The sequence below is a fragment of the Epithele typhae genome (genome assembly GCF_022376455.1).
Source record: "Epithele typhae strain CBS 203.58 chromosome Unknown BXZ73scaffold_4, whole genome shotgun sequence".
Lineage (NCBI taxonomy): Eukaryota > Fungi > Basidiomycota > Agaricomycetes > Polyporales > Epitheliaceae > Epithele > Epithele typhae.
In genome coordinates this window covers 477,687-498,064 of record NW_025954195.1, presented here as the reverse complement: position 1 = coordinate 498,064, position 20,378 = coordinate 477,687, and the positions used below count along the sequence as shown (strand labels likewise).

Genomic DNA, 20,378 nt, shown 5'->3' with positions numbered 1-20,378 from the left:
ATGGGCTCCGTAAGTCCTGAATGAGTAAGCCTCGGCATGTAGATAAGCGGCCCGTGGGAAACGTGCCTCCCCCTACCCTCCATCTGGGACCAAATGGCACGCTGCTCGCAGGTCTAATGATAGTATCTTCAGGGTGATTGTAGGGCCAAAGCTGCTGCCGAACGCTTAACATGTTCGGACTGTGGCATGTACGGCGGTACTCTGACGTCGCCACAATCCCCGGAGCCCGGAAGCAAGCATCAGGTGTGTCACGATATGAAATATACCGCGTGTCCGAACTCCGAATCGTCGGAGTCACTTAGCTCTTGGTCAAACGCTAAGAGCAGCAATCATGCACGGTGAGCAAATACATCTGGCGACACAAACCTCTTTCCGAATCGACTTTGAACACACCAAGTGATAATGTCATGACGGCAACCATGAGAACTCTCGCAGTCGGATTACCAACCCATACACCAATGGCGGTGTAGCTGACTGCGTACGCAATGTAACGCGAATAGTGCGAGGCGCAGAGTTAGGGCGGTCCGCTGGTCCCACCGGGACGCTGGAGGCAGCCGCGCAACGTTGTGTTCATACCTGACGATTGAGTCGGCTAGGTACTGCTCGGGAAAAGTGGGCCAATAAGTTCGATAGAATTGCGAAGACGGCGTCATCTCGAGGAGTAAGGACGGTGAGAGCCACTTCACAACGTATGTAACCTGTGCGATCGTAAATGCTCGTGCAAGCAACTCATTCGAGTGCTCTATACACGTACCCATGGCCCGGGAAGCTCACCAGTACGCGGGAGGAAACCCGCCTTCCGCACACACAACCAGACTTCGCGCGCTCGTTACGACGTGTCTTGTTGGGCTGCTCAAACCAGTTCGCAGAGGGCGCACAGGCAAACCTGGAAAGAAGCAAGGCAGTTAATCTGCGAACCTAATCTCCCGACATAGACGACTTACCCTCGGCGAAGCAGATGCTCAGCCTAACAAGAAGCGCGATGATGCGGGTGGGCGGACTCCGGATGTACGACGGAAGGAGACGGGCGTCGTCGGGCGAGTACTGAGGGAGGGAGAACGGCGGAGATGGGGTTAGTGCCCTCGCGTTGCACTGGCAGGGAGGGAGGCGAAACAAACCTAGTGGCTGGGCGGTGACACCGGGGAAGAGGTGGTGCGCCGACGACGGACGCTGAAGTCACTCGAGGCTTTTAAGGTAGGTCGGAGATCTGGATCTCTACATCGCGGTGGGCTGAACCTATGGTGTCCTCGCGGGCCGCCAATGGGGCACCACGGACGGAGCACGTCCTCGCACAGAGGGGGCGACACGGACGCCGGACAGCCTGGCGCCGACCATCAGCTCAATTGAATGGGGCTGGACGGACGGCACTCACCTGGTCGGATTTGGGTATGCTCTGAGCAGGGTGCCCGGTGCGGGGAGCTGGCGGACAACGTTCACAACACGCCGCGCCAGGCGTGGCGCGCACGCGGAGAGCGAGGCAGGCCCACGGCCCCTGCCGGGTGGTTGGCTTCGGGTCGGGCGTGACCTGCGGCCGCACTTCAAGCGACGCGCCTCGTGCCTCCTCGTGGCTGCAACGCTTCCGACGCTTGGCGCATCCCGGCCGCTCAGCGGGTCGGCAGCAGTTGGACGGCTTTGGGGGCTCTGCGGGCGGGGTCCGACTGCCCGATGGCGGCGACGATGGCGGAGGCGACGGCGTGAGCGGCGGCAGCTGGTCACGCCCCGCCCTGAAAGGCTGGAGCCGCCGGACCGGCCCTGAAGCGGCAATGGGCTTGGGCCGCCCCTTGGTTATCGCCATCGCCCATCTCACTCTCGTCTTTAGTCCTATCCTTACGCAGGAGGAGGGAAGGCTGGTCAGTCGGTAGCGGGAAGAAGCGAGGTACGTAAGCACATGCATGCCAGTAGTCTGCGCCCTCCGTGATCTCTCTTCACCGGCCAGGTATCTCGAGAAGCCAGGTCAGAATGGCGTATCAGTTCAGTAGAAAGGGGTGCTTCAAGTGCGGGAACCGTGCGTAGCCCTGTCTTTCTCTGCTTTCGGTCGATGTCCGACCATCCTTAGTGGGGCACATTGCGGAGAACTGCTCCTCGGAGCAGCGCCTTTGCTACAACTGTCGCCAGCCCGGGCACGAGTCTGCCGCCTGCCCCCAGCCGCGCTCGGTTGCATCCAAGCAGTGCTACTCGTGTGGCGGAGTAGGCCATATCCAGGCTGAGTGCCCGAGCCTCAGGATCCAGAACGCCGGTCAGAAGTGCTATGTGAGTGGAAACCTCTGGCTATAGGTACCGTTACCATTTCTTAACCCCGATATCGGTGTCAGAATTGCGGTCGCTTCGGACACTTCGCGCGCTCCTGCCCTAACGGCACCGGCGGAGCCTTCGCATCCCGCGCCCCTCCTCCGGGCCGCGGTCTGAACACTTCCACCCTTCCCCCGGTCAAATGCTACCGCTGCGGCGGTCCCAACCATATGGCGAGGTACGTTGATCTCGACCTCGCGCTTGACCTCGACCTCATCGCCTGCGGCAGGGACTGCCTCGCTGCACCGGGCACTACTGTCGGTGAGACTGGCGCCCCGATTGGAAACCCTAACAAGAACAAGACCTGCTACAAATGCCAGCAGGAGGGCCATGTACGTACGCAACAACACCTAAGATTTCTCCAGTGCTGATCTGTGGGCATCTGCAGATCGCTCGCGACTGCCCAGAGAACGCTGACTATGCGACTTGATCAACACCGATACCTCATGCGACGGTTCCGATGTGTAGGATGTTCGGTGTACATGAAGACCAAGTTGGCCGCGAATAATGCGACGCCTTGTATCGACATACTGTTTATTTATCGGCTGCTATATCTGTCGTCCTGTATGAATATGGACTTAGCTGCTCTCTCACCTGAGCATCCGATAAGCTATGCGATCGAACCGGCACGGTGAGATTTGTTCAGCCCCGAGTCTAATGTGTAATGATCGTCCACCACCCCACGCGCATGGGACATGAGTTGACGTCCGTGCCACCATGCTCATGTCCGCCCTTATTCCTGCAGGTCACACGCACAGTGGTTGACGTATTGCGGGGCACAGGGTGTTCACAAATGGACCGTTCGACCATCCGCATGCATGCAATCGACTGTACGAAGCCAATCTCACGGTAGCGTTTTCAAAGTGACAAAGATTTTCGTAATTCCAGGATCCAGAGTTATCCTACTGATGTGTTCTTCAAGTCCCTGAAGCTTCTGGTCCAGACTCTCCGCCATGCCAGTATCCCGTATCAACGCTCATCTGATGATGCGGGACTCGTGCGGCGCCGGTGAAAACCTTCCGCTAGGGTCGTGGCATTCGCCCAATGGTCAAATACGCTCTGAGAATGCAGATGAAGGTTCTTCTAGCTCGAATCCACGGAACGGATTGGCGCCGTCTGGAGTCTCGCCAAAGTGAGATGGCTGGGCGCTGGAAGGAATGCGACAACTACAAGTGGGGGTCTGAACCATTCTAAAAATGCGTTTCATCCTGCCATTGAGTCTTCGGCAGACAATTCCTCGCTTTCAGGCTGCTCTCGCGATTTGCCAGACCGGGATACGGGCAGGAGGAACACACCCCTTCGGCCTCCTCACTTCTGTTCTTCAACCAACGTAAGCGCATCCATATCGACACATGATCGCATCTGACGTGGGTGCCCACAGACACGAGGGACCTCTTCTTTTTGTCCTCGTGTGTTCCTTTCGCGAGTGATCATGTGCAGTCCTTCCTCATAATGGCAAGGGCGGAGCGGAAGGAAAGTTGTGTCCATTAACCCTAGGTTTTCGAAGGGCATACGGTCCACGTTGCCAGTTGTCCGCCTAGTTGGTATACGGCGATCTTTTTCGTCATAACCAGACGCCATGTATACTCACCGCCCTAAAGGCCTCGCCCGGCCGGTGCGATGTCATTTACGAACTTTATGTCCGTACGGGCGGGCCTCATATTCAGACCGGGAGACCCAGTCGCCGTGACTGGCTGTTGGGATGGAGCCGACAATTTCGACAGCTTCCTTAAGGCCAGCCAATCACAGTCGGTGCAGTGTCCTCTTTCCCCTCCAGAATCGTTGAACCATCGTTGCGTCTCAACCGTGCTTTGACGACCCGCTCTACTGCTTGTAGAACTAGCTCACCCCTTGCCCTGTTCTCGAATCCTCGCATCGGTCCGGCACCTCCCCCATGCGTTTTGCGCTAGACCCGCGAACTCTATCTCGCCACGCCGATGTGGAACCCATGCTCGAAAGGCGGCCTTCCGGAGTCCCGCACCAACTCAATGGGAACAAGCATCGATCGACTCGATTGCGCTAAGCGTTCTCCCGCCGGCACCTTTCCACCTCGTGTACAGGAGCGAGGAGAAACTCTTGGAGCGAGCACCCCCGGCGTCACCCGCGCTATCCGCCACTCTACTGTCTGGCTAGATCTACCTGACTGACGTGCGTTCTATTGTGGGAAGTCATTGCCACTCCGTAACTCAACTAATGCTTTCTACAAATACATCGCTTGATTGACTGGCACGGGTTGTAGCCATGCTCTGTCGCCAGTACTAGCGGCCATCCGAGCCCGCTTCTAGGAGGCGTACACCCGCTCAGTCCTCCGGCACCCCTTCTCTCAGGGTGCATGTCCGTACGCAGGCAATAGCCGTGTCGGGCGTTTGGTGGGGTTATTGATCGGCCTCTACAGATCAAGTGCATTGCACCGTGGAAGCTCGTGCTCGTTACATTCCACGACCATGGGAACATCCATGCTCAAAGCTTATCCCGCTTGCCAGACAAGAACTTGTTCGGCCTCAAGCTTTCTACTGATCCTGCCCAGCTTCCGACGCATTGCTGAAAGAACGGCCTGGCGGCGCACGAGGGCAAGACACGTCATGTGTACATAATTGTAACTGAAAGGGCTACTAGTGCACACATCGAGCCGCGAATCGGAGGCCTATGTTTCATCCAGACCGTAGATTTCTTGACACCGCTGTTCGAAGGCTTGGACCATCATCTTGGAGACTTGACCAAAGACTGACGCAGAGACGGCCGCGTGAACGGGGCTTGCGAAGGCAAACTTGAGGTCCAGAGTCACAAGCGTCGGCCCCGCCGCAGTAGAAGTTGTGCTCGAAGAGATCCTTGATCCGGGAGGCGGCGACTGGGGCGGCGCCGGCTGGAAGCGCCAGATGGTGTCCAGCGTCTTGAAGACAGGTGTCGATGACGCAGCGACGGCCTGTGTGAGCGTGAGCACGGAGACGCCGTGATGAGAGGGTGTGGACGCGCCTCGACCGACTCATAAGGCCGAAGGGTGACTTTGCTGATGTAGCTCTCCGTGAAGTTCAGGAAGCCGACGGTGAGCTCGACGTCCATATTCAGGTGCCCGGCATCGGACGGGTGCGGCTTCTTACTGAGCACCCGCGCATTGGTACAGAACGGGAGGAACCGTGGATACGAAGACGCGTCGGCGACGAGCTCGTACAGCTGTCTTTGCGAATATCTGCAGAGGGCGTGTCAGCATGCGCATATACGTCGACGGCGCCAGGTGCATCTAAACAGCAACACTCCGTACACGTACGGAAAGACCTTGCGCTCGTGATACACCTGCGAGCCTTGGTTGTTGCCGTCTTGGCCAGAGAACGGGGAGAGTGAGGAGAGGTCCGGAAGGGTGATGAACGATCTGGCCAACTGCGGGCGAGTGCAGTGGACGAGGCGTCGGACGAGGGCCATTAGAGTGCAACTGCCGCGCTCACTCCGAGGACGCGGAGACAGCGCTGATGCCGGTGGCCGGGTAGCGCCCACGCTTTGGGTGCATTCAGAACAAGGCCGAGCTCGGTGACGGGAAGTCTGCTGCCCACGCCTGCCCGTCTTGTCCTCCGCGTCATGCCCCCTGCGCTGCCACACTAGACATTCCACTGTATCTGCTTATCACTACGCTCCGTCTGGATATCCATCTCTCAGGACTGTACTTTTACCCTCTGTCGTCATTCCACCACCAAATCAGGCTGTATTACATCCTCCGCTAATTGGCTCTCCCACCGGGCCCTCTCCCAACCCATAATCTACAACCATGGCCGAACCACTGAACGTGCGACTGTCCAATAGTTCTGACGAGTGAGTGATATTTGGACCGTCCACCTGCGTCACAGGTACAGACCATCCCTGGGCAGTTCGCCGTTTCAGGAGGACGATAGCGAACAGGAGTCCATACCGCGAGAGGAGGTAGCCGAGAACCTTGATGAGGTGATCGAGCCACTCGATCCCCACAACTCCCAGCTCTCCCTCCTTTCTGGCGTAGGCCACAGTTTGGACGATCGAAGGCACTCTCGGCACAAGCACGATCGAGTCAGCCTCACCCAGCGCGACTTCCTCAAATATGCTTTGGACGAGAACAACGAGACGAAGAAGTACCGCAAAATGTTCCGTGCTGCTCTCGAACGGCTCGACAGCGAGACGCGTCGCGCGCAAGAGGCGGAACGGCGCGCCCTCGAACTCGCGCAGCGGTTCAAAATCGTCAACGAGGCTCGCGTCTCTACCCAGCAAGAGAACGAGCGCATACACACGGAGCTGCGGATGTACAAGGTCCAACTTGACAATGCGCAGCGCGAGATCCTTCGCGGTTCGGACCTCCTCAAGGATATCGAGGCGCAGCGGGACAGCGCGGAGGCGGCTGCGGCGCGAGCCCGGTCTACGGCGCGACAGTTGAAGGAAGAGCAGATGAAGACGAAGGCGCGCGAGGAAGGGCGAAAGGAGGGATACCAAGAGGGCCTCCGAAGAGGATACCAGCATGCACGTGGTGTAGGTCCCAGCTTATCTCAATTCGACATTCCCCCGGCTGGAGTTCCTCCGGTGGACGACATCCTTGAGAATGCTCCTGGACCTGTTCCCAATGCAAATCGCATGGACTCTCTAGACGGCTTCTCTGCCATCAACCTCGGCACGCCTGCCCCTATGCACCACGTCCCGCCGTCTGTTTCTACTATGATTCAGGATGACAGAGGAATTGTGGACGACCTGGACCCTTACGGAGCTGGAGTCCAGGGCTCTCGCTTCAAGGAAACTATGACCACTCCCTCTACGTTCAAGTCCACACTACCCGCAAGGTCACAACGTGGTGTCCCTTCAGGATGGCCTGTTTCGGAACCTGATGAAGAGATTCGCTATATCCGTGCCCCACCGTCTCCTCAGCGCTCGGATTACACCAATCTCCAAGAGGGCTTCATACCGACTCTGGGTCCTGATCATACACTCGCCATGCCCCCACCTCATGGATTGCAGCGTCCTCCATCCATCTCCACCGCACCTCCCAGCATTGTATCGCCGTCCGAAGAACCTAATTCTGCAAGCACCCTTGGTGTACGACCTCACGACTACGCATACGGTCAGCGGCCCAGGGCGTCACCTCGCTCGGTTGCGGAGTCTCTCCCGTCCACAACGATCTCACATTTCGATCTCGTGAACGCGCCGCCCACCGCCATGAAGGGCCTTCGTGACCGCAGTTCTGGCCTCAGCGCAATTCCAGAAGTCTCAAGCACGTTGGAATATAGCCCAAGCATGGACGGTCGCGTACGGAGCAACATCTTCCCGGGTGATATGGACGGGATACCCTCAAGACCTCACTCTCGCAGCAGGGAACAAAGTCAACGCATGGCGGATGATTTGAGTTACTCAGACCCTGAACAGATGGAAATGTGGCGAAGATCCACAGCAAGTCAAGTCAGTACTTTCCCCTGCTTATACGCGCTCCCGCACTGACGCGCAGCTCCTTCATAGAGCCACCCTTCTTCGTCACGGGAAAAGCTTACCTCTCCTCACCGACCGGCGCAAGTCACTACCCCTTCCCCGCTGGGTGCCCCTCCGATCCTGTCGTCCGGCTCACCCGGTCCACTGCACCACCGGACCCAATCCCTCCATACTCCGTCACCAAATCGTCCACCCAACAGCAGAATCAACTCGGGTAGTCACCGTCGTACCGCGTCGTCGACACCTGTTAGTATCCGCATAGAACCACCAGTGAGTAATATTATATCGTCTGGCTGTGACACCAGAAGGCCTCATTCACTGTTCCGTTAATTTTGATTCTTCTAGTCTGGACCCAATTCGAGCATCTCGCCGGGTTCTTTGCATGACAACATGCTCTCGCCAGTCTCTTCTCGTCGTCACATGCAACCGGATCGTGGCAATGGGACACCCACACCCGAAAGGCCTCACTCAAGGCCATACTCCCCGAGTCCCTCCCGTGAGGGTGCGCACTCACCATATCAGAGAGCTCCTTCTCCCCAGAACCCGACCTACATAGTACCACCGTCCCCACGAAGAACACCAGTTCCCATGCAAAGCCAGCCCGCGTATCCTTACGCTCATCCGGGTTCGTCGTCCAGTAGCTCTCTCGGTAGACCAAAGTCACGCGGCGGCTCGGTAGACTTCGGCCGGCCACCCTCTAGCCTCGGTCGCCCTCCTTCCGCACGTCCGATCACCCCAAGTCATTCCTCCGGTCCTTACCCAGACCCAACGCCCGGCGTACCGCCGGTATCCAGCGTACCAAGCGTGCTGCGCTCCCCGTCCAGGACCTCGAGCCGACAGTCGATACACCCCGACCCTGCGCGTCCCGCGTCCCGCGCGTCCGAGCAACCTCAGCGGAGCTTCAGCATGCACGCAGGTTCGACGCCAGGGGCGTTCTTCTCGAGCCGGCCGCTCTCCGGCGAGGCGTCGGGTCTGCGGCGGGTGCCGTCGGCGAGTTCGATCAACAGCGCGATGTCGCGCAACTCGGGGATGTACGGGCACTACGACAAGGGACGCGACCTCGACGCGGCGTACCTCAGCACGGAGGACCTGCACGCGCAGTCGCCGCACACGATGGCGAACACGGTTGCGAACACGCGCGGGAGCGCGAATTACAGCGGGATGCGGCCGTCGTCGCCGTCGCTGATGTCGTATGCGAGCTACCGGAGCTGAGGAGGTGGGATGTGGACTTTGTGTTCTGTGCTTGGACGGTAGGCGAAGAGCGATAGCCCCTCCACGATGCTGTTTACATGCCTTGTGTGCCTACCTCTCAGATGTTTCGGCCCTTCGTCGGGATTGTGCGTGAAATTGAGGCCGCTGTATGCGTTTGTATATGTCTATGGATGCTTCATGTTACATCGTTGCTTATATACTGTACTCCACGTCCGATAGCTTCGCTTGCTTGCGGTTCGGCCTGCCATGTGCCACTACTTTACGTCTATTATAAGATGTTTGGGGATCGCTGTATGTACTCACGACATCTTTACGTTGAAAGTATCCCGGTTGCTCTTCAAGCTTCAAGGTTTGTCTGTGTATACGCAGAGGGAACGAGGTGCGACCGTCCATTTGTCTGGGCGATCGATGCTATTGAAACCTTGCTTACGTCCAGTTTCAACCTTCGCCGCTGCATGTGGGCGTGAAAGTTCTCGATCATGCCTGCACGCACCACCGACCCCACGAGGCATTGACAGTGATCTCGTGATAGGCGAAGGGACACATACTGATCAACAGCGCCATACCGGATTAATGAAGCCACGCGAGCTACCCCATACCGTCGGCATCAGTGCATTGGTGAACTTGGCCGAAGGATGTCGACAAAGTCGCATGGCCTTGTCTGCAGACTGCGCCTCTCCATGCAGCAAAAACCCATACATGCATCACCAACAACGCGGCACTTGGTCTCGATCATACCGCGCGCGGGCTGGGCTTTCAGTGGTGCACTCTAGTCAGTTAATGTGGAATGGTTCCGAGATGAATGGACACTCCGTTCAGCGACTTTCGAATCCCGCTCTGATAAGTCTGGATCGATATCCGCCGCGAGGTGAGAGCCATCTCCGCGAGACGAGCCTCGCGCGACCAATGAGTGTAACGAGGATCGGACTGCGAGGATCCTTTCATTGCAATACAAGAACGGGGTACTCGGATGTGAAGTTATGTCCGCGAATGCATGGCCTGCAAACGTCATATGTACATGTCATCTATCTCCGCTGTAGACGGGATATAGGAGGATTTGAACCTCGGTGGACGGATGACGTCTCTGGATGGCAGACCGGTTGATTGGTCCACGCAATCACGCGTTCTCGATACCTGGATGACCGCCACTGCTGTCAGTGTGCCAGTGCTGGGGTGGCCACTGGCGGCGCCAACGTTACCGTCGCGAGAAACGAAGGAAGTATCAGGGCGCCGAACGACGATCGTCATAGCCACTCATTCGGCGCAGTGGAGCACCAGCGACGCAATGTGAACGGGTGTGGATGACGTCCCTGGGCCCATCATGTTGGAGCGGCGCGCACTGCGGCTCTGCGAACGGACAGCGCTCGGCGGCGGGCCCACGACGTATCCGGAATACGTTTACAGGATGTGGTCGTCCTGGGCGCTGGCTCGATAACCCAGTGGATGACCGTCGGCAGGAATGGTGGCGAGATGTCCTGCGTGGGCGCGGGGGTCGAAGCGGCGGGCGCCTGGATTAGGCGGGCTGTCGCATGGATGGGGCCAAACGGGGCGTGATGCGGGGACCAGTCTGCCCGGCGCGAGTGCGCGCGGCGGAGCCCGGACGGCCAGACGGGGCTGGAAAGGCCAGCGCTGCTCGATGGAGGGACGTCCAGTGTCGCGCCTGGCGAGGGCGCGGCTGGGAGCGGAGGGGTCTGTGCGGGAGGCGCGGCAACGACGGCGAGGAAGCTGAATCTGGTGTGGGCGGTGGGCGACCTTGGCGGTGCCCGATTCCCCGCATCGAAGAACCTGCGATCGCTCCGTCCCCCGCCCCCGCTCGCCGTGCGCGTGCGCCCGACCGCTGCGCCTGCCGCGGTGCACAATGGACCAGGCTGCTTTGTGGGCCGCGGGCGGGGGCGCGGGGGAGGGCGGCGCCGGCCGGGGGAGGACAAAGAACGGGGGTGGCGCAAAGGGCGGCCGGGCGGCGCCTCCCCGATATGGCATCTCGCCTCTGGGGAACCTCCATCGGAAGCGACACACGTGACCTTCCCCTCTGCCCACACCCGAACAACCCTCTGCCCTGCTCTGGATTTAATTTGTTCATTTATCTCCCTTCACTTCTCTCTCATACGCCCATCATCGTCCCCGCCGTCACCACTACAAGTCAGTCCCTCCTCGTGTCCCCGCCCCCGTCTTCCGCTCACTCGTCTCCCCCAGCCCCTCACCCCAGCCCCTCCACCACTCCCAACTCTTATCGCAGTGAGTTGGACGCGTCCGACACGCTTTCGACGCGTGCTCATGACGTATCTTGTCTCTCAGATGGCCCAGTCTCGTGAGGACTCTGTCTACCTTGCTAAGCTCGCCGAGCAGGCTGAGCGCTACGAAGGTATGTCCTTCGTCACCAGATCCGGCGGTTGGGGGATCGTCGCTCATGTGGGGTCATGTGCGCGCAGAGATGGTCGAGAACATGAAGCGTGTCGCTTCCTCCGACCAGGAGCTCACCGTCGAGGAGCGCAACCTCCTCTCGGTCGCCTACAAGAATGTCATCGGTGCCCGCCGTGCGTCCTGGCGCATCGTCTCCTCCATCGAGCAGAAGGAGGAGTCAAAGGGTAACGAGGTCCAGGTCAAGATGATCAAGGGCTACCGGGAGAAGATTGAGAGCGAGCTCGCCAAGATTTGCGAGGACATCCTTGACGTTCTCGAGAAGCACTTGATTCCCTCGGCCGCTTCTGGCGAGTCGAAGGTCTTCTACCACAAGATGTGAGCTATTCCTACGCCCGCCGTATCCGATCATGCGCTGATCATGGGTTCTTCCAGGATGGGTGACTACCACCGCTACCTTGCGGAGTTTGCGACCGGCGACAAGCGGAAAGAGAGCGCCGACAAGTCGCTCGAGGCCTACAAGGCCGCGTCCGATGTTGCCGTCACCGAGCTCCCCCCTACCCACCCCATCCGTCTCGGTCTCGCGCTCAACTTCTCCGTGTTCTACTACGAGATCCTCAACTCGCCTGACCGGGCCTGTCACCTTGCCAAGCAGGCGTTCGACGACGCAATCGCGGAGCTCGACACCCTCTCGGAAGAGAGTTACAAGGACTCGACTCTCATCATGCAGCTGCTCCGCGACAACCTCACCCTCTGGACGTCGGACATGCAGGAGTCTGGTAAGTAGTATTGGATGCCAGCTGCAGTGTTGTTACTAAGCATCTTTCCTGCTCTAGACAAGTCCGCGGACAAGGACGAGGGCGCTGAGGCTCCCGTAGAGGAGGGCGCGTAATGTGGAGATTGTCATGAAGTTTTTCTCGTGTAGTTTGTCGTAATGTCTTGCTCATCCATCATCGCATCCTGCATTCGCATCATATCATACTCGCGCACCTACCATCTTCTGCAATCTTTCCCCCGCCGCTGTCCCCCGTTCGGTTCCGTACGAGAACGTTTCGAGAGAAGTTATTAGTGGCTTTGTGTATAGGAAGGGTATCAGCATGCAGTTTCGTCGTCATGGTTGTTTGTGTGATGCGCGAGCAATGTGGTCAAGCTACATCTAAACCTCTTTCTCCGCCAAGTGCAACGGGCAATGTTTTACCGTACGGCCTAATTCGTCTTTGACGATGTTTGACCGGAAAATCTCGGTGAGTGTAACGCCCTGGATCGGTCTCGGGACTATGAAGCCCGATTGGGTTACTGCCCGCGCAGCTGGTCGAATCAAGGCTGAGTTAGATGTTGTTGCTACATGGATATACGGGCAGACGGATAGCTCTGCCGTTCTGCGTTCTGCGTGGGCATGTGCATGTGGTCTGCAACCTCCCGGAGGGATCCGGATATGCGGCATGTGGGTAAATGGGCGCTTAGACGTCTGGCAGCAAGGGTGGTGAATTGAGGGCGCAAAAATCGGACAACGGCAGATTCATGGAGGTCTCGCTAACTATATGCTGTGGTAGCCGGGCGCTGGGACCAAGGGCAAGGGTGGTGCGGAGGGCGGTCGTTTGGCGCGATACACAAGGACCGATGGGACGGGCGCCAGCCGTGGGAGGGTGGCGATTGGGTGAGCGTACTTGGCCGCGGAAGTGGGCAAGCGGCGGGCGGACAGGCAGGCAGGCGGAGTCGCCTGTGTTGGATCGCCTGTGCTGGGGCAGGAGGCGGGCTCCAGGGGTGGCTATGTCGCGAGGCAGGCGTAGCGGCGGCAAGATCGGCGTGGTGGGTTTGAAGCCAGCGAAGTCGCGGATTCCCACGCGGAAGGCGTCTGGCTCGATGGCGGTCGGCGTCCATCGCGGGGCGTTGGCGAGTGTGTTTCTTACCTTCCTTCCTTCTCCACGGCCACAATGCACGGCTCTCCCTCCGCTCGCGGAGGCTCCTCCCGTCGTGGCCGCTCTCCCCGCACCGCGGCCAGTGCGTCTTCCTCCACTCCAGCCTCTCTCCCTCCCGATTTTTCTATTCGCGCTCCTGCCACTTTCACCTCGTGCCTGACCATCCCCGTCGAGGGCGCTACCCCGATCGAACGCCCGGACGGTGCCCCCGCCCCGAGCGCAAGTGCGCCCGACGCCCCCGCCACGCCCACCGACGGCAAGCGCGCCCCCCGCAAATCCAAGATGGATGCTATCGCTGCGTTGCACACCCACACCCAGTCCACCCTTGGTGAGGAATCCCTCAACGACTCGATGCACGACGAGTGTGGTATCCGCATCCAGCTGCGCGATGGGCCCCCTCTCCCCGTCGACTCCTCCCTCAAACTCTCCACCGTCAAGACTCCTTCGCAGAGACCCACAGCACCGAAACCCACCCCAAGACCGTTTGGCCTCACGGACTGCCCAACATTCCGACCCACGGCCGAACAGTGGAAGGACCCCATGGCGTATATCACCGCGATATCCGCCACTGCAAAGCGCTACGGCATGTGCAAGATTGTGCCCCCCAGCGACTGGGCCATGCCCTTTGTGACAGACACCACGGTGCGTTTGTGCTTCCCCTTTTCTTTCCTTGTGTCTTCTCTGGGCTCCTCGTTCTTGCAGCCGTGCTAGCATGTGGCGGCCCGGTGGCGCCCGTCGTGCGCGCGCCTCTTTCGCTTGCGCATCGCTTTTGTGCCCCGTAGCCGAGACTGACCGCCTGGGCCCCCTGCGCACAGAGGTTCCGCTTCAAGACCCGACTCCAGAGGCTCAACTCTATCGAGGCCTCGAGCAGGGCCAAGGTGAATTTTCTTGAGCAGCTCTACCGCTTCCACAAGCAGCAGGGCAATTCTCGCGTCTCGGTCCCCACCATCAACCACAGGCCGCTCGACCTCTGGCTCTTGCGCAAGGAGGTACACAAGCTCGGGGGCTATGAAGCGGTACGCAAACCTTTTGGTTTGAACCGTTCGTTGGGCTGGGACGTCGGTGCTGACTCTTATCTGCGCCCATCTCTCCCACTGCTCCCGCCGCTGCCCTGCGTGCCCGTAGGTCACACGCGACAAGAAGTGGGCAGATCTCGGTCGTCTGCTGGGCTACACCGGCATCCCCGGGCTGGCGACGCAGATGCGGAACTCGTACAGCCGCGTGATCCTCCCGTACGAACACTTCTGCGAGCGCGTCCGCCACTCGGCTACGCTCTCCCCGATCAAGCCGCGCGACAACACCAAGAAGGAGCAGTCTGCTAGCACCGCCGGGGCTGGCCGCGGCGGCTCTCCGCCACCAACGTCGGCGTCGGCGCCAGTGTCCAGGGCGGGCCCAAGCACCTCAACGGCGGCGGACGACGACAGTCCGCCTTCGAGCCCGCTAACGGCCACATCGAGTCTGTCGGAGCCTCCGGAAGAGCCCGACTTCAAGCAGGCGAACGGCGTGAAGCAGGAGAAGCCTCAGCCGAGGCGTAGCGCGAGGCACACGTCACAGGAGCAGCCGAATACTCGTAAGCCACAAATTACGGCAGCGGTCGGAAGTTTTGGTGGGCTGACGGAAATTTTAGGTGGTCGCCGAACGTCCACAGCCGCAAATGCCGCCAACGGTACCGCGTCAGACAAGAAGAAGGACCCTAAGGACGAGGTGAGTCACTGCAGTGTCATCTCCAGCGCCGAACGCGCCAGCTCATGCAACGGTAAGCTGTACTGCGAGATCTGCATCAAACAAGACAAGGGCGAAGAGATGCTGCTGTGTGACGGCTGTGATTGCGGTGAGTCGCTACATATTCTCACCCTGCCCGGAACCGGCGTTGAGACGTCGGACGACCACTAGGGTTCCACATGTTCTGTCTCGACCCGCCGCTGGAAGGGGTCCCGCGAGGCGAATGGTTTTGCCACAATTGCTTGTTCAATACCGGCGGTGATTTTGGGTTCGACGAAGGCGAAGAGCACAGCCTGTCAAGCTTCCAGGCCCGAGACCTAGAGTTCCGGCGCCTATGGTTTCTCAGCCATCCGCCAGAGTCTTTCACTGGAAACTTGGCTCACGGCGAATCGTCGTCGAATGACTCGCCACCCGACCCTTACGCGAATCGCTTTGGCAACATGGTCATCACCGAGGATGACGTGGAGAAAGAGTTTTGGCGGCTTGTGGCGTCTCCGACCGAGACTGTCGAGGTGGAATATGGAGCCGACGTGCACTCTACGACCCACGGAAGGTTTGTGCTATATTCCTTCTTCAATTTCTGCACTCGCTGACCGCTCCGTCATTAGCGGCATGCCATCCTTGGAGACCCACCCGCTAGATTTGTATTCCAAGGATCCTTGGAATTTAAACAACATCCCCATCTTGTCGCAATCGCTTCTCCGATACATCAAGTCCGACATATCTGGGATGACTGTTCCATGGACCTATGTTGGAATGATCTTCTCTACGTTCTGTTGGCACAACGAGGTGCGCCAAGCAGTGTTCGATCTATCGGCTGTATATTCACCTTATGTCCCTCAGGATCATTATACATACAGTATCAACTACAGTAAGTGAGATGGACACGATCGGTCCGTTCAAAAAAGCTCAGACTTTTTTCTCAGTGCATTGGGGCGAGACGAAGACCTGGTACAGCATTCCCGGTTCTGACGCTGAGAAGTTCGAAGCAGCCATCAAGAAGGAGGCCCCTGACTGTTCGAAGCTCAGCCTGACCTGCTCTTTCAGTTGGTCACGCTCATGAACCCAAGCGCATCAAGGAGGCGGGTGTGGACGTCTATGGCTGCAATCAGCGCGCTGGCGAATTCGTGGTACATTCCCGAAGGCTTATCACGCGGGCTTCAACCACGGGGTACGTATGTCATCGCCAGTCGTGCGTGGACATTTGACAAGCTGATGTCTTGTTCAGCTCAACTTCAACGAGGCTGTGAACTTCGCGCTTCCTGACTGGCTGCCGATGGGTCTCGACTGCGTGAAGCGATACCAGTATCACCACAAGCTGCCGGTCTTCTCTCATGACGAGCTCCTCATCACTATTACGCAGCAGTCCCATTCAATTCAGACCGCAATGTGGTACGTGGTCATCTGTCACGTACCCGGCTTCCGATCCGCGATGGGGCTAACCTTGCTGGATCGCCAGGCTGAATCACAGTCTCCAAGAGATGACTGACCGGGAGATGGATGCTCGGAGACGAGCCCGAGAAATGCAGATGAACGAAATTCTGGAGCAGACGGACCGGAACTCGGACGATCAGTACCAGTGCGCCGTCTGCAAGGTCTTCTGCTACCTCTCGCAGATCACATGCACCTGCTCCACGAAGTTCGTGAGCTGCATCGAGCACGTCGCGGAGCTGTGCAAGTGCCCGCTGTCGAATCGCGTCCTTCGCAAGCGCTTCAGCGACACGGAGCTCCAGGACATCCAGGCGAAGGTGTCCGAACATGCCTCCGTACCTACCCAGTGGCGCAACAAGTTGAGGAAGCTCCTTGACGACACCCCCACCCCTCCTCTTCAGTCGCTTATGACGCTCTGCGCGGAAGGCGAGATCATCGAAGACCACCTAAAGGAGCTGAGGCACCTCCGCAAGTGCGTTAACAAGGCGAACAACTGGCTGGAGGCTGCGGACGCGATCCTCAATCCCAAGCCGAACCGGAAGGGAGGTCGCAAGCCTCGCCGATCGTCGATCGCAACCGCAGACGGCGGCATGGAGCCCGTGGATGAACCACCGCCTCGGCCGGAGCGCACACTTGACGATCTCTACGCGCTCCTCGCTGAGGTTGAGCATCTAGGTTTCGATGCCCCCCAGATCGCTGAACTCAAGGATGTCGCCAAGAATGCTGAGGAGACGCGCAAGACGGCCCGCGACGTGTTGAACCGCTTGCGTGTTCACGTAGATCCCGAGGAGTGGGTGAAGGAGTGCAAGCAGCTGATCCAACTGTCATTGTCGCTCCACGTGCTCGTTCCCGAGGTCATCGAACTGGAGAAGGTCGTGCTCCGCGACGAGCTCGTGAAGGAGCTGAACCCAGTCTATCAGGATCAGAGCGTTACACTCTCCTTCAAGGACGTCCGCGCGTTTGTGACCCGTGCACAGGCATGCACCCTCTCGTTTGAGGATCCCCGCATGCGTTGGCTGGATCACCTCTATCGCAAGGGCGAAGCGTGGGAGAAAAACGCGAAGCGCATACTCGACAAGCACCCACGGACTCTCGACGAGCTGGAAGAATTCGCTCAATCCGTTATCTCGACGTCCCCATTGACTCGGAGCTTCTCCAGCGGCTCATCGACCTCCGAGCTCGGGGCAAGGAGTACGAGCGCCAGGCGCAGATGTGGATGATGGGCGGCCCTATGCCCGAGAAGCCGAAGGTCACAGACGTGGTGAAGTTCGTTACCGAGGCGGAGAAGGACTTCGACATCGTCGCTGTCGGCGACCTCCGCCGTACGGTCGACTTCGCGCAGGATCTGGAGTCGCGCTGCGAAGCTGTCGTCAAGGGTACCTACCAGAACGCGGACGAGCCGGACGTGTTCATAACCATGATCCAGTGGCGCAAGTATGCGAACGAGCATCTGACGATGTTTGCGCTCCCCATTTCGAGAAGCTCGACAAGCAGCTGGCGGCACACTACCGGTGGATCGAGACGCTTCCTTGGTACTGCAGGCAACACAACGATACTCACGGTCAGCCTATCTTGGACGACGTCGTCGAGTCGACCCGCCCCGAGGATGACCTCCCGCCGAACGACGAGTACTACACCTGCATATGCACGTCGCCCGTGCGCCCACCCAGTGCCAACCAGGTGTCGGACGCGGTGCAGTGCGATCACTGCTTCGCGCGCTTCCACGGTGTGTGCGCGGCGAACGGTGGCTCGTGCCCATTCTGCGACCACCACCACTGGAACGGGACAATCCACAAGGAGCGCTCCTGGCACTTCTGCTACCTGCCCACGACCCTCATGCAGGCACCAGACGTCTCGCGCTACTACGCAGAGGAGTGGAAGCAGCTCGAGATCATCGTGCACCGCGTCGATCGCCTCGCGGGCGTTATCGGTCAATTCATCTCCTTCCTCAACCAGCCCGCGAACCAGCGGCTCGACTACCTCGGCCAGGTCCGCCACTACATGCGCAAGCTTTACAAGATCCAATTCGCGGTCGCACCCACGCCAGGGGTGTCGTTTGGGCTCGAGCTCGCGAGCCTGCACCGCGTGCTCGCGGGTCAGCCCGCGCCGGTGCGGACGAAGAAGCGGCGGCGGCCCAAGTTCGTGTTCGGCCAGGACCTTGACAAGGACTGGATCGACCACACGCGGTGCATTTGCCGCGGGCGCACGCCCGGGCTGCTCAACTTCCCGCAGGTGCAGTGCGAACTTTGCCAGAAGCTGTACCATGGCGGCTGCGTGTTCTTCCCAGTCGAGGCAGGGTCGCGCGGGATGTTCTTGTGCCCGCTGTGCTGTGTGCGGAAGAACAGGCAATACCCGTTCTCGGAGGTACGTGTGAAGCACGTCGGTAAGTATCACCACCATTTGTCCATTGGATGGGTGCTCAAAGTATTGCGCATCGCAGATAACGCCGACCCGGAGATCTTTGTGAACACGAAGGAGATGCTGGAGACCTTTAGCAAGGACATCATTTATCAGCGACTGGCTCCTCCTTTCACGCAGACGCTCTTCGTGGAGCTTATCCGGTTCACACCTGGACAGCCGGACAACGTCGCTCCCAATGGCGCTTCGTCCTCTTCGGGCGGTCCGCGGACTTCCGGGCCCAGCAACGCTCCCCTCCCTGTGCCCAACGGGACTTCTCACATGGCCCGTTCGATGCACCCACTTCAACAACCTCCCTCGCATGGAAGCTCGTCGCATGCTCCTCACCCTCACTCCTCCCATGCCAGTCACATTCTCACGCGAGCTCACACGTTCCCCCACCGCCCCCACCAAACGACCACTACAGCAGGCCGCAGTCGACCAACAACCACCACCATCACATCCCTCCCCCGCCACCGTGGGTCTCGAGCAGCACAAGCCGTTGGAGTTCCGCCGCGGCCGCTGCTGCCCCGCCCGGTGGCTCTCGCGCTCCTCCAACAACTTCGCAGAGCCATTCAAGCTCTTCAATGCACGCGTCGCCAATGCTCTCGCCCGCCGAGCAGCACCTGCGCTCACCCACGATCCTCCACACCCCTCCCCAGCAGCATCGGAAGCGCAAGTACCCCGATGACATGTCGCCCGAAGAGCGGCCTGTTGCGCCGCCGCTGCGCTCTCCGCACCGGCAGCACTCGCACTCCCATTCGCACTCGCACTCCTCGCACTCGCAGCACTCGACGCCACAGCCCCCCCGTCCTCGTCATCGTCCGTCGGCCGCTCGAACCAGGGCACGGGCATGTCCCCGAGCCTCGCGATGATGCTCGCCCCGCCAGGCGCGGACTTGCGCTCGCCGACGCGGGCGCCCCCGCCGTCTCACCCAACGCCGTCGGTCAGCGTAGCGTACGGCCGCGCGGGCCCGAGCGCGCTCCCGCCGTCGCTGCACCGGGAGCGTGAAAGAGAGCACATACGGGAGCACGTCGAGAACAGCCAGTCGCCGCTTGGGACGCGCAAGCCTGTCACCACGTACTGGGGGCAGAACATGAGTGTACGTGGGGACGAGGACCGATGGGGCGCGCCGCCGCCGCACGATGGACGGTCCCCGACGCACCCGCCTCGGCATCAGTGAACTGGCTTGATGGTGATTGAGATATTCCTTGGCCTCGTTGCTGGTGTTTATGCTCCTGTCCATGTATACATGCCGGTATGCTTGCGAGTCTTTGCTACTCTTACATACGTACGTTCCGCCTGAGTCCCATGTTGCTTGTGCTCTATCCTCGATTCTGCCGTATGCTGTCTGTAATTTTACTGGGTAATTCTATTCTTCTTGGAACGTCTGTTGATACACCAGTCACTCGGGTGCTGCGCGAGATACAACTAGTCGAACCATTAACGCATTCCGTGCCACTTTCAGGCAGAGCATGTAATCGTCTAGTTTAATGTAGTACAAGAAATGCAGGTACAATGTGATATCATGTCGATGCGGTAAGATGAAGCGTGAAAGAACCTCTGGTGATGCCCAAAGAAATCATGTGTAGTGTCCGTCTATTAGGCTAAATAGGCGAC

At 59.2% G+C, this 20,378-nt stretch overlaps 4 protein-coding genes across 4 annotated transcripts; 3 read left to right on the top strand and 1 right to left on the bottom strand.

The window, feature by feature from the left end:
- Window positions 1-4,933: 4,933 nt before the first annotated feature.
- On the bottom strand, window positions 4,934-5,706 carry BXZ73DRAFT_97206 (dehydrase and lipid transport-domain-containing protein; the record flags this gene model as incomplete). The annotated part of the gene is made up of 3 exons (XM_048027292.1): window positions 4,934-5,212; window positions 5,269-5,476; window positions 5,555-5,706. The coding sequence occupies 3 exons, from the start codon at window positions 5,704-5,706 to the stop codon at window positions 4,934-4,936; spliced, it is 639 nt and encodes a 212-aa protein (XP_047881976.1).
- Window positions 5,707-6,046: 340 nt separating this feature from the next.
- BXZ73DRAFT_40424 (uncharacterized protein) lies at window positions 6,047-8,931 on the top strand (the record flags this gene model as incomplete). Its single annotated transcript, XM_048018572.1, has 4 exons — window positions 6,047-6,090; window positions 6,147-7,692; window positions 7,750-7,989; window positions 8,065-8,931. 4 exons carry the CDS (start codon window positions 6,047-6,049, stop codon window positions 8,929-8,931), a joined length of 2,697 nt encoding a protein of 898 aa, XP_047881975.1.
- Window positions 8,932-11,226: 2,295 nt separating this feature from the next.
- On the top strand, window positions 11,227-12,181 carry BXZ73DRAFT_40146 (14-3-3 protein; the record flags this gene model as incomplete). The annotated part of the gene is made up of 4 exons (XM_048018515.1): window positions 11,227-11,293; window positions 11,361-11,667; window positions 11,725-12,068; window positions 12,126-12,181. 4 exons carry the CDS (start codon window positions 11,227-11,229, stop codon window positions 12,179-12,181), a joined length of 774 nt encoding a protein of 257 aa, XP_047881974.1.
- Window positions 12,182-13,223: 1,042 nt separating this feature from the next.
- BXZ73DRAFT_87547 (PLU-1-like protein-domain-containing protein) lies at window positions 13,224-19,941 on the top strand (the record flags this gene model as incomplete). Its single annotated transcript, XM_048024615.1, has 17 exons — window positions 13,224-13,290; window positions 13,312-13,850; window positions 14,024-14,224; window positions 14,334-15,039; window positions 15,102-15,483; window positions 15,539-15,719; window positions 15,774-15,801; window positions 15,857-15,946; window positions 16,043-16,101; window positions 16,159-16,322; window positions 16,390-16,960; window positions 16,988-17,113; window positions 17,150-17,482; window positions 17,512-17,766; window positions 17,841-18,744; window positions 18,802-19,047; window positions 19,505-19,941. 17 exons carry the CDS (start codon window positions 13,224-13,226, stop codon window positions 19,939-19,941), a joined length of 5,289 nt encoding a protein of 1,762 aa, XP_047881973.1.
- Between the last annotated feature and the right edge of the window lie 437 nt (window positions 19,942-20,378).